This window comes from Penaeus vannamei, chromosome 8, assembly GCF_042767895.1.
Source record: "Penaeus vannamei isolate JL-2024 chromosome 8, ASM4276789v1, whole genome shotgun sequence".
NCBI lineage: Eukaryota > Metazoa > Arthropoda > Malacostraca > Decapoda > Penaeidae > Penaeus > Penaeus vannamei.
This window is the reverse complement of record NC_091556.1, coordinates 31,233,737-31,248,487: the sequence shown is the minus strand read 5'-3', so window position 1 is coordinate 31,248,487 and position 14,751 is coordinate 31,233,737. Positions and strand designations below refer to the sequence as shown.

General features: G+C 40.4%; 1 protein-coding gene across 1 annotated transcript in view; it reads right to left on the bottom strand.

Moving 5' to 3' along the window:
- LOC113822895 (uncharacterized) overlaps nucleotides 1-11,368 on the bottom strand; it is a 54,094-nt gene extending 42,726 nt beyond the window's left edge. Inside the window, exon 1 of the mRNA XM_027375424.2 lies at nucleotides 11,229-11,368. Coding sequence (XP_027231225.1) covers nucleotides 11,229-11,301 — 73 coding nt within the window. The 5' untranslated portion in view covers nucleotides 11,302-11,368. The remainder of the gene's footprint in view (nucleotides 1-11,228) is intronic.
- Between the last annotated feature and the right edge of the window lie 3,383 nt (nucleotides 11,369-14,751).

The following is a 14,751-nucleotide window of genomic DNA, read 5'->3' as shown; positions in this document are numbered from 1 at the left end:
CCAGAAGTAAATGTTTAGATGCGATTTTGTTTTATTTATTTATTTACTTTATTGAACTTTTTTTTTGTGGGGGGGCAGTGTTTTCCTTCTCTTTTTCAATTTACCTATTTATCTTTTTACTACTATATATTATACAAATAATCAGTGTCACAAGTATTTCACCAAAGGTCTTGGATTATAGATTATGTTCCTTTTCCACTCTATTCGAACGCCCAATGCAGTTCTTCCACAATCCTTGCCAATCATTCGTATTCATCTAATCCTAACGTCACATATGCTCCCCACGATTATCCTTTCTCTCCCGCAATCTCCTTTCACGTCAGGAATTCTTTCGCAAAACAGCCAAGGCCTTCATCCTCCGCCAGATTCAGCCTTTCACACAACGAACTAGTTTCTGAAGGTATTACCAAGAGGGGAAAATTCCTCGGCCAAACCTGTATAGAGAGAATCAGGAATCGTTTTTGTACGGTTTTGCAAACACTTTCTCTTACTCTGTGAGACAGTAAATCTTCATTGTCATGTTTCAATGATTTTGAATCCCTGCTAACTTCGTATCTACTATGGGTGTGAGATAACCCATCCTGACATTTATCACACCCATTTTGACCCCAGCAAAGATCTATATGAAATAAGAGTTTGTATTAGCGCTATTTCCGACAAATTCCACAATGTGCTAAACAACGCAGTAAAATACAACAAACAACAACACAATAATTTCATTTGAACATCCCAACTCAAGAAGCAATAAGAGTATCATTACAAAAACAAACAGAGATTAATGTATTTTGCGCCTGCAGCAACAGCCATTACTTCTTATCAGCGCCGCTGCTGACAGGCCGTAAACTACAGCAAATAAATCAGGCTTCTTACGCCGTCGGTGAAGCGAATCAGAACGAACGCCATCAAAGAGGAAAGCCTTTGAGGCAGATGTAATATGTGACGTAATATCCGCTCGGTCTAAACTGTACAGGGAAATAAAAGGTACCTTTGTCCTCTCTGAAATGATTGAAGTCAAATATCACGGATATTAGTTGATTTGGCAACTTAGCAATTCAAGATTCATGGAAGTCGATGCTTTGGACAAATGGCTTTATAAACGACGTGAAGAATAATCCGTTTCCTCCAAATCTCATTCCTTTGACGCCACGCAACACCTCTTTGACCTTTTTGCGACAAATGCAATACGAGGGATGCTCCAAGAGGAAAGGAAATGAGATTTTGCTCTTTCTCCAGGTTATGAGTGACGAAACGAGTCCCTTGATTTTTAGGTATGCAAATCAGATACGTCAGACAAACTACATTAAAAGTATTGAGTATATGCAACCTGACATCACAACATAGCCGGGGAACATTGTTAGTAAAATGGTAATGGTATATGATACTAGTTTTGAAACGAAGGAAAATTATTACCATTAGTGGCAACACTATATACATAGGAAATTAAGTCCTCAATACGAGTTCCAGTTAAAGCTAGCTTTAAATTAGCTTTACACATTGGAAATTGGCTTTAGAATAGAGGGGAAAATAGGGTTTACCATGACAGTAAAACTACCATGGAAGAGGAATACTTAGTAGGATAACATGAGGCGTATTTAACAAGTAACATGAGGCGTATTTTAAAGTGTCACACGCAACAGCAAAAATAAACGAGCATATCTTCGAAAACTGAAAAGAAGCTCCAAAACAGACAACTGTGAAAGCAACCTGCAGGCGCGTGCGTGTGGCGAGGACAGAGGGCGTGAACCTGAAAAGTGGACGTGGTGTAAGGGTGGCGGGGGGCGCTGAGGTATGGCAGTCCTCCAAGGCTGTGCGCCGGGTCTCCAGGACTGGTTCTCCTGGAGACAGTGACCCTACGGCAGTCAGAGCCGGCTAATTAATAGTCAGAACACTTCCTCAACAGCATATGCAGAATTATTATAGGCTGACATATTATGGGATTCAGCGTATATGATGCACAACCATTTCCTCATTCAAATGGGGTTATCCTTGTTTAAATTCTTTTGTTTTGTTTTAATTAATATTTGCGTCACGTGGAAATATCATTATCACTTCATTCCGTGGGATCATTTGGTTCATTATAAATATGTTGAATGACAGAGAGAGAGGGCAAGAAAAAGTATTTGCAAGAGTTGTAAAAGAGAAAGCAAAGCAAAGAAAAGAAAGTGTGTGCATGTTTCTGAGTACATACACATGTATATAAATACATGTGTGTGTGTGTGTGTGTGTGTGTGTGTGTGTGTGTGTGTGTGTGTGTGTGTGTGTGTGTGTGTGTGTGTGTGAGTGTGTGCATTCACATTCCCACCCGATACTTGAGTCATGTTTAGCTTAGAAAGTAAAATGCCAAGACATGTAACAACCTTTGTTACTACGGAAAGTTAACATTATCCAAATCCTTCGCACAGCAGTTTTCAAGAGCACTTTCCTCCGCGCTGCCGCCTCCAGGTGACGAAACAAGCAATCGTTCCCCCCAGATCGCCGCGAGACTTCCGCCAAAGACGCGAACCTCGGCAGCGGCTGGAGAGTAGCTGGAGCAGGAGGTGCCGTGACTCGAGGGCGAGGTGGGGCCAGAGTGACGCTTGAAACCAACACCGTGGGAGATCAGCGAACCTTACAAAATCCCGTCATGGCGGCCATGTATCAGGTGGCCTTCCCCGGAGACCTACTTGGCATAGCCACCAAGTGCAGGTCTAGGACTAACGTTTTCTGGTCCGGCGTGAGGATCGGAGGACATCGCTGTTCCCTCGGAGGTCTCAAATTATATCACTGTTTTACCGTTATCTAAATTCTACAATCAGATTGCATGTTTCTCGTAATTATACTTGTCAAAACATTTATCGCATTTTTTATTCATATTAGATATTCGGCTTTCGTTTGAAATATACTAACAATTATATCTTCACCTTTGTATCGTCCGTCCTTTTGAAGTGAATGCCAGGTAGTCTTCCTTGTCTTCACAGGTGATAGGATGTCCAGCTACAACAGTAGAGCCTCCACTGTTTTACAGATTTTCCAAGACGAATTCAAAAGAGTCAGACGCTAACATGACCTTGATACAAAGAAAAGCTCTACTGTGACCCCCACCTCTACATTTGTTAATTAGCGTGACCAGGTATCGGATACGAGGCACGCCATCCCGGTCCTTCATCCACGACCACCACCGACACGTGATCCCGTGTCCTCTTGTAACCCTAGCTAACCGGGTTTTGAATCGAGAGGATTTTTCACTTTTATCACCACAGCCTTTATAATCATTAGTATTTTTTTATGATCCTCCCCAATTACAAAGCGATATCATTGTTATAAATTAATTCACGGAACCAGTGGTCATTAAGGTCGTTTTCATCGCGACATATGTTTGAGTGACATCTAGTATATAATTGCTATGGCATGACTGTCACAAGTGCTAACCCGATACTGCACTGGAGCGGACGAGAACATCTTCCTGATATGATATTTATTACCATCATTATTAACATTACAGTTGTTACTGCCGTTCGAGTTTATCACTGTCTTTCCCTGTGTGTGACTTTGCATGAGTACGTATAGTTGCAAACCATTTTTTCTATCGTACTCTTACTTCTGTAATGTTTCAGCACTTAATATTGGTGCTCACTCGACCCAAGGGTTACAAGCATCAGCAGTACAGGACAACTTTCCTAAGCTATGAATTTCCCTTGTTGCTAGTGTATCATGTATCTCCGCCCTAAAATGTTTAAAAAATGTAAAATTCGTGGTTTTCTGCAAAAGTCTGTTTGCACACGAGGATTATGCTAGCTTTGCCTTCACGCTCATGGGTTTTACTTATTTTACAGTGTGGCAAATTTTTAACTATGTCAGTATTTCTTTTTCTCTTCTGGTACCTGTTGTTCAACTTTTAGGACAGTATCTTTATTCCATTAACTGACATATTTCCATTTTACTTCAACTTCAGTGTTTGCATTAAGGTTTTTTGTAGTATTTAAGAGATTCATGCCCTATTCAAATACACATACATACTGTATGCGTGGGTATATAAATATATCTATATATGTACATATATATTCATATATAGATACACATATACATACATGCACACACACACACACACACACACACACACACACACACACACACACACACACACACACACACACACATATATATATATATATATATATATATATATATATATATACTTATATAGTCATATATACATATATATATACATACATACATACATTCATGTGTGTGTACGCATATACATACATGTCTGTGTTAGTGTGTTTATACATATATATATATATATATATATGTATATAAATATATGTGTATGTATGCACGCACACGCACACACACATATAACTACCTACAAAAACAGAAACCGCGGGCAACTCCCGCACCTGCGACGTGCACGTGGGCGATGGCCAGCATGGTTTCGAGTCCTAAAAAGGCCGGTTGTCGACAAGGGTTCCGACACAGTTCGTCGATGCGGTTAAAGTTGCTGTCCCGCATTGCAGGTGGCTCGTTTCGTTTCGCCTTTTTATATTCTGCTCATATGCCATGCGTCGTCGCAAATACAGTGGCAAGATGCAAGTTCACGAAGTAGTTTTCTCATTGGATGGAATGCGGTCGCCTTGCTCCCTCGGTCTTGCACTCTGACCCGGCGTGACCTAGGTCGTGCTTCGTCTTCAAAACACCCAAACGATCTCTACAACACGTATCATTTTTCTGCTCTCTTATTATACTTATCATTTCCTCACCCGCGTGGCCTTCCCCCTCCTTCACATCTTCGTCAGGGCAGGAAGTTGGCAGTCTTTCGCCTTGCAATGATGCAGCCCAGCAACAGAGGTCATTCTTAATCATATAATAAGAGGGGAAATTTCTACACACTCTCGCACGTTGCATAATATATAAATCTGAGCACTTTACACGTCAAGAGTCAATAACCATCTTGCAACAAAGGCTATCAACAAGAGGCTCTGTTTCGTATCTGTCGAGAATAGCTCCTTATACGGAACGCGAAATCGATATCCGCAAAAGGAAACAGCCCATGAATTAAAATGTATACACGAGATCTGGCATCATTGCATACGGACACACACACACACACACACACTGGCGCGCGAACAAGAAACCTTTTATTGCATCGCCTCTCTTCATCCTTATCTTATTCATTTCCTTTTCTCATGTTTCCTTCACCTTTATCATTATTATTGTTATGATAACCATTGCCACAATTATCACCGTCATCATCTCATAATAGAAATGGTTATTGGTATCATCAACATCGTCACAAATCATTATTCTATTTACCAGGACTAGGCATTATGGCCATTTGATAAAAATGCCAATTAACTGACAATGAGCATGATAATAATCATTAGTTATAATTCCATTATCCCATTGCTTTCATTATTACCAGCAGTTATCGTTCTCATTTCTAACACCGTTATCGTTGTCACTATATGTCTTCATCAACATCACCTCCTCCTCTCCGCGAGCAGGCCTGGCGAATGTCTGCCGTCCTCCCCCCCGTCTGTTGATGATGGGGTTTTAGGGCGGGGGAAAGGGCGCCCATCGATCTCATCACAAATACCTCCTACAAGTGGGCGAGGGAGGGAGGGAGGGAGGGAGGGAGATGGGGAGAGGGAGGAAGAGAGAGAGGGAGGGAGATGGGGAGAGGGAGGGAGGGAGGGAGGGAGGGAGGGAGGGAAGGAAGGAAGGAGAGAAGGAAGGAGAGAGGGAGGGAGGGAGGGAGAGAGAGGGAGGGAGAGAGAGGGAGGGAGGAAGGAAGGGAGGGAGGGAGGGAAGGGCGGAGGGGTGCCCGTGAGAAGGGGGAGGGAGCGGGAGAGTTTGGGCAGGGGGTCGTTGGGATGCTCAGGAGGAGGACGAGGGAGAAAGGGGGGTCGCGGGGTAGGGGGAGAAAGGGGTCGCTGGGAAGGGGTTACCGAACCGGGAGGAGGAAGACAGGGGAGGGGAGGGGATGGCAGAGGGAGGAGGAGGGCAAGGGGAGGGAATAAGGAACCGGGAGGAGGAGGACAGGGGAGGGGAGGGGATGGCAGAGGGAGGAGGAGGGCAAGGGGAGGGGATAGCAGAGGGAGGAAGAGGACGAGGATTGCTGGGAAGAAGGGGGAGAGGAGGAGGCACTTGAGAGGTCAAGCAACAAGGATCAACACTCAGGCCCTTGATATCACCCTAACGTTATAGAACTGGCCCTCGACTCGACGGACAGCTCGCATTTGGAAGTGGTGGTCCTGGGAGGGGGGAGGGGGGTCTAGGCTCCTGCGTTTGGGTTCTTTTTAGGGTCAGATTACGTTCAGATTACGGCGGGATCGCGATTTAGGACGAGCATCTGGAAATCAGGGGTTTGCATATGAAACGAGGGATGGCATGGCATTAACATCATTCCTACGTCCTTATCGTAAAATGGATAAGAAAGTAGGACATGGATTCCATCGTATTCATTATATATATATATATATATATATATATATATATATATATATATACATATATATAAATATATATAAATATATATAAATATATATATATATATATATATATATATATATATATATATATATATATATATGTATGTATGTATGTATATATAAATGCACAGATGTATAGATAAAAAGATGAATATGACTAAAAATCTATCTATCAATATATATATATATATATATATATATATATATATATATATATATATATATACATGTGTGTGTGTGTGTATAGATTGATACATACATACACACACACATAAATACACACACACACACTTATATACACATATACATATATATATATATATATATATATATATATATATATATATATATATATATATTTATATAAATATTTATATAGATAGATAGATAGATAGATATGCATACATATAGGTATACAGATACACAAACAATCAAATGTACTTTACAGTACAAGTATATATGTATGTATGTATGTATGGAAATGATAACAATGACGGGCCATATCAATAACCATAGAGTAGACCATTATCTATTACAGTAATAAGAGCCAAGTACCATAGGAAATTACCGTATAAAATTTCCATTGCTGTTATCTATGACACCATTACTGATGCCGAGCACGGGCGCGCCGGCTTGTAGCTTTCCAGACAAGGGCACAGGGCGTCGCTGCGGTGCCGGCGGGACTCGATGACACGCCGTCCTCCTGCCTGTTCCTGCGGGGCCCCGACGGCATTCCGGCGATGTTCTGCACTCTTTGTTCTCGTCGGCGGACTCGGCGAAGATAGCGCGGATGTTCTTGTAACGGTCTCGCGCGGCCGTTACAGCGCCGTGATTCGAATGCACAAGTGTGTTACGTGAGGCCCCGGCTGAATCGGGATGAATAATGCATAGCGTCACCTGGACTTTTGTTTGACTAATCATGCAGATCATTTCACGGTCCGCGTCGCTTTCCAACGCCAGACTTCCATGCGATGACATTTTCATTCCCGTCAGGTCATCACATTAAACGCTTGGCCTCAGCGCAAATGAATACCCCTCCTTAGCAGCCAAAGCCCGAAAGGGTTAGCTGTTCATGAGGCCAATCCTCGGAAAGGATTCCCGCACAAAATGCAAACCAGTCGTAAAAAAAATCCAATTAATGGTGGACATCCCTGGCAAATAACTGGGCAGGTGATAACGAGCATGAGGCATAGACCCTGAAATAGTAACCCATGTTGATCATTTGTTCCGTTCAGGGAAGTTTATGGTATGGCATGAACATAGCGATCGTTACACGACAAATGAAAACAGTTGTTATCACATTAAATTCAGAAAACGAGACTATTTTTTTTTTCTTTTAAGCTGATACTCCGTAGCAGGTGGCGCCGCTGTGTCTGGGACCAGGGAGGAGGGGAGGGAGAGGGTGACGGGGGGGAAAAACGTGCCCGGACAGGACAAACAAACACGTTTTACTCGTTGAGTGTTTACTGGCACGGGCCGGTAACACATGGTACATCTTTGACACGTCGGCATTAGCTACGAGGAAGCCAGGCTCCTCAGGTTACTCCCCTTTGTGCCACGCGCCGTCTGTTACTTCTGATTATTTATTTAAGCGATTTACTTCCAACGTACATGCTGTGAAACTCACTGCATCGATGAAAATGACAAAACTCCATCAACACCTCTTCTGTCTTTCTAAAACCTTCACCTCGTATCATGTCTTTCTTTCATGTCACACTCATCATTTATTTACTCCTCCTACACCATCCTTCTGCAATATCCTCTTCACCTCGTATCTGCCAGGGCTCTCCTCCCCGCCCCCCTTTATCCGACCAGCCTGAAACACCCCTTTCATGCCACTTCCTCCTATCACTCCCTCTCCTTCCTGCCGACACTCCCAAAGCAGAGTGCATGTGTATCTCTGCGGGGTACATCTATCGCCCCTCCTCCACGCCACTCGCTCGCGCCGACCCACGCGCCTCCACACCTCCTCCACGCCACACTTTCGTCCCGACCCACCAACCTCCGCCCTGTCCATCCCCACGCCCACACGCCCACACTTCGCAACGGTCTCGATAATGACACGTTGGCCGAGGCGAGCATCCCTCGGAGATTATCACCGTTCCGCACGAAACGAAAGTCTAATTGCAGTTCACAGAGTGTTGAAGAAAGTGCACTGAAAATGGCCACTGACGCCAATGAACCCACGCGTTGTCGACATGCAAGCGAAGTGATGTCTCTCTCTTCCTGTTCTGTAAATGATATGCTGTTGATGCGCTTTAAATGACATAATTAGACCAACTGATATAATTGGACTTCGCCTATTCTTTGAAGGTGAGCGTCACCACTTGTGCTAAAAGGGACAGACACACAGCATCTAATTGGTATGCAATAGATCTTGATTTCGGGCAGGAGGCTGCAATCATGACTACAACTGATCATGCTGAGTCACTGCATTCAAACTCCTCAGTTCGCATAATAGGCGAGAACCTCAAAACAGGTTGCAGGTTGAGGAAGCCAAAGCAGGTCAAAAGTCACTACCTGGGAATGCAAAGGTGGTATTCGCACATGCAGGATGTGCGATATACAGTGAGCGAACACTGTTGGTGCGCTCGCCCATTCAGAATGTACTTAACGCCGTCAGTGTGAGGTTGTGTGAATGAGTGAATGACAGGATCTGTCAAGTGAATGTATGTGCAAAAATAAAGGTCGCAATGTAATACAAGTAAAAATAATCCACTCAACATTTCTTATATCAAACTCAGTTTCGATAGACAAACATTCAATCATTTGAGAGGAAGCACAACGACAGCGTAGAGATTTGTTTACATGTTTATCTTTCGTCCAATTTCATCCGGGCCCTTGAGGAACGCTGTCCAGAAATGACAAGCCAAGCACGTATTCACATTTCATCTAATGTACTGAGCACTATATGGCGCTTATAAGGAAACATAATGCATTTATTAATCTTTTTACAAGACTTTTGACTTGTAACTGTACGAACTCTTCATCTCAGAAATGCACTCCAATGGGGTAAAAGGGATACTTAGGTAATTAACGACTTTCTTACACTGGCAAATATTCTACGGCTTTTCAAATACCTTTACAATTTGTCCTACCACGCCGTCATAAATACTTGCAAAAATGCTGTAGACTAGATATTGCCATGATAAATCTATTTTCTTTTTACATTTATTCCCTTATCAGTGTATACGCTAAGTAAATAATCCGGTACTTCGCATTCTTAATACTTACCAATTGTTGACAATGATGAACAGTAACGCAGTATACCTTTCCATTTGTCGATCATTAAATGTAGATAGACTGAGGACTCCAGACCTTCCTCAATGGAGAGCACGGAGAGTCGACTCGATTCTCCTACTTCCAGGCAAACCCTAATCGATAACAAACAATGACAGTAATCGCAAACTCACAGAAACTCGGACATGTGACGGAAAGAATCCTCTTCTCTTTATTTTCACCCAGTCATATTCCCCGACTCTCCTTGCCCATCCTTACCACACTCCGGGGGTCTCGTGGGCACCGACCTCTGACACAACAAATAACATCTGCCAATACAATAACAGTATGATACTGCCAACAGAAAAGGGGCTAATCGATAATCGGTATGAAAAGCAAGGGGGCTGAGCAACCTCGCGGGCACTTGCACACACACACACACACACACACACACACACACACACACACACACACACACACACACACACACACACACACACACACACACACACACACACACACACTTTTCTGATGCTCTTTCTCTTAATAATTTCCTGTTTCAAATAATAATACATTTTCCTTTTCTTACTTTTCTTTTTTATTTACTCGTAGTCATAATTACGGTTTCTTTCACATGTCAGCGTCATTTCCTCGAGGCGTATTATTTCAGCACATTTTCTATTTCCCTTCTCCTTGTTTCCTCGTTGTCTTCTCTCTCTCTATCTTTCTCTTCTCTTTCACTCCTTCGGGGCCATTGCCCTGCGAGACGCGGGTTGGCGTGGGCAAACCCCGTTATAGTGATCTTTCCGCGCTTTCCTTTGACCTGGCAACTGATATCGAGGCTTTGCCATAAATCATGCACACAATGAAACTGGCTTTGTTCACCAGATTTTATTTCGGTTTATTTTCCTCCAGAGGCCTTTGGTCGCGTTGCATAAATATTCATTCAAAATTTCGAAACCAACCTAATACACATTTCAAAACTTTCCCCGAGTGTAAAAGAAGCCTCTGGGCAGCTTCACACCGTTTGATTATTTCCTTTAGAAAGCTTGCTAACTTTTACGAAGCTATATTATTTTCTTACTGAACCTCTCGTCCGCGCGCGACGACGCTGGACTCTGACCCAGGTCCCACAGGCGGCGGAAGACCATCTGTCTAGACGGAAGGGGAAAGGACACTGTCTCGCTCTGTCATAAAGTGACGCAAGAGATGATCATCGGCTCGGGACAGTACCCACGCAAAAGGGATTCCCCCTCTCTCAGACGGGGCGTTTCCTAATCAATAGTTTGTGTAGCGACCAGCTCCAGCCTACAACTCGACCGTCCTGCAGGCCCAGAGCTCTGTCTGGCGCGCCAAATCTCTTATTTCAAATAATGTATGCCCGATAGCCGGCAGAAAGCATCCTAAGCGGCATTTAAATCACAACGTACCTCCATTTTTAAAGGGCTTCTATCCGGCACCTACGAACAAATTTAAAATATATAACTAATCGGCTAACTTTGATGCTACTTATAAAATGTTAAGTTTTAAGGTACTCACCAGTCAGTGCTGCATAGAAGAACAGAATCCAGAAATATTCTTTTCTTACACTAAACATGTTTAAAGATCCCATTGTACACGTGCTATGAAGCCGGAGTCGAAAGATCGAACACTCCCACCAGACTCTGATTCACCACTGACAGCTACGCCAGCCAGCAGCCTGCGCCACGCTACTCGCGCTATAGACGCCAACATCAACAGAAAACGGGCATTCATGGAAAACAAATGCGCATCGTATGAACTTGCCGGATGCGATTCTCGTGTATTTTACAATGTGCTGATGCTTTAAATAGAGTTCCAATACTGTAACACATAAAATGTTATTGTGTCTTTTCTAAACAGTGACAGGATGTGAATTCGCCTGCAGCGCACTATACCAATGTTGCGATTTGTGCCTAAACGTTTTATATTTCTCTCCCTTTATCAGTGGAAGTTTTAATTTTACTTAGTGAAACGAAATAATTTGAGAGAAGCACACACACACACACATACATACATATATATATATATATATATATATATATATATATATATATATATATATATATATATAGTGTGTGAATATAGAAATATATATATTTATATATACCTATATATATACATATACATATATATACACAGTAATGTATATATATATAAATTTATATATGTATGTATATATATATATACATATATACATACAAACATATATATATATATATATATATATATATAAATAGTGTGTGTGTGTATATATATAAAAGTATATATATTTATATATACCTATATATATTCATATACATATATATACACATTAATGTACATATATATAAATTTATATATGTGTATATATATATATATATATATATATATATATTCATATATATATGTATATATATACATATGCATGAATGTATGCACATATGTATATATACATATATATACATATAATTATCTATATACATATTAATTTATTCATTTATTTACATTTTCAGATAGATGAACAAACACACAGTAAGCTCATGTATATATACACACGCGACTATATATACATTCACATACATACATATATATGTATATATATATTCATACACACACATGTGTATAAATAAAAGATATATATATATATATATATATATATATATATATATATATATATATATATATATATATACGGATATATGTATATGGACCCGAGGATGGAATCGAGGACGATTCCGAAAATGATGTCTCACTTTCTTCAATAAATCTAGTTTGTGCATTGTGGGTTTTTCTACCAAATGTGTATATGTATATATATATATATATATATATATATATATATATATATATATATATATATATATATACATTTATGCACATATATATGAGTATAAACACACAATTTTCATTTGACCATCAATATCGGCTTCAAGATGTAAGTATAGATTAAAATGTTATTTCTAAACACATCGAAAAAAATACAAATACATAATTTCTAAGTTGAAACTTTTCTTCAAGAAACATGAATGAAGAATATATATTGCAACCGAACCTAGGAAGTAACTGATCAATATGACACAAAGAAGGTAGGAAATCAGTGATGCAGACCTAAAAGTGGTAAGCGCTGAAATTCTCTCTCTCTCTCTCTGTCTCTCTCTCTCTCTCTCTCTCTCTCTCTCTCTCTCTCTCTCTCTCTCTCTCTCTTTCTCACTCTCTCTTCCTGTCTCTCGTCTCTCTCTCTCTCTCTCTTTCTCACTCTCTCTCTCTTTCTCCCTCCCTCCCTCCCTCGCCCCCCCTTCTCCCCCTCTCTCTCTCTCTCTCTCTCTCTCTCTCTCTCTCTCTCTCTCTCTCTCTCTCTCTCTCTCTCTCTCTCTCTCTCTCTCTCTCTCTCTCTCTCTCTCTCTCTCTCTCTCTCTCTCTCTCTGTCTCTCTCTCTTTCTCTCACTCTCTCTCTCTCTCTCTCTCTCTCTCTCTATCTATCTATCTATCTATCTATCTCTCTCCCTCCCTCCCTCTCTCTCTCTCTCTCTCTCTCTCTCTCTCTCTCTCTCTCTCTCTCTCTCTCTCTCTCTCTCTCTCTCTCTCTCTCTCTCTATATATATATATATATATATATATATATATATATATATATATATATATATATATATATATATATATATGTCTTCTTTTAATCCGTCTATAAAAAGAACTTCAAGAGGAAGAGGCACTTAAATAACTGTGTTCGAATTCCTGAATTTTTGTACATTAAAGGGGGACATGAGTGAAATATATTGCTTTGATTGTTCCGTGTGTAGCAATTTTCTTTGTCCCAAAATAGTGAAAGTATTGTTCTTCTAAATAGCAGCTATGATGATAGTACATTATCATTGGCAGGGGCGTGAATGGGCGTCCGTAGGGGGTCTGACACCTCTCCAGCCCTGAAAAGACCTAGCCTTTGGAACAATATCAGGGAATTAACGCCATTTATCGGACAGAAACAGCGAGGTAGAAGGCCATGGATCCTAGCGCGCGATTTGAGGTTACATACAATAGCTAATTGTGTCTTTTGTGTGGATGTAATCTTTAATAAGTTTGATGAATATTTATGATAATGTGTGTAAAACAAAGATTCTTCTTTTCTTAAAAATAAGTAAAAAATATGATAGCCATGCTCATTGATAAGTAAAGGTAATAATGATAATCATGAGAATAATTGAAAAATTGATGATACTGACTTTATTTGTCAACATACTTAATGATTCATTGATGGTTCTGATTTGATACGTATTGTTAATGATAATGATGATAACAATAATTGAGGATGAGAAGAACAGATATCATCGATAAATGAAATTAAAAATGAATTCAATGGGTATTTTTAAGGATAACATCGCTATCTTAAGAGAAAAGTTATAAGATAAGGAACGTAAGAAAAATTATATAAGGGTACCCTACAATATTACGTTTTCTGCAGTACTACACTTCCAAATGTTTTCTATTATGTATTAAGGGTAGACTTATTTAGATTTGAGGCCATGCCGTATCATACTTAACTTGAACAGTAATTTAAGAACATAAAGTTTGTTTGTGCCTGAGCACTGTCTGCAAACACTAATTAGCTGCAATGATTAAAAATATCGCAATAGATTTATCAAACATGAGCCTGTTCGTTACAAAATTCGTACTCAAAAACTGTTAGTTATATTTCACACCCATGATCCGTTTGCCAAAACTACCTAAGATGCCTATGATGATACTCGATTACATGCACATGAGTGAAAAATACATTCTCCCTGACCATTGCTTTTCAGGTAAAGTGAAAATACGAAATTTAGATAAAATAATTGTTGTATGAACAAAAATATTTGAAGAGTGATTCAAACATGAGATTCCTTGCACATTGTTATATGGTGTCTCTATCAACCGTCACATTCTGTAGTCCTTACTTTCCCAAGAATTCTAATATCTTACAGTTACAGCCATTATTAGGATATAAAGTAAAAGACTTTTTAAGTCTAGGCACACCGACATATTGCACTTTCCCTATTTTTTACAATACGGGGTATATTGTTTATTTCGG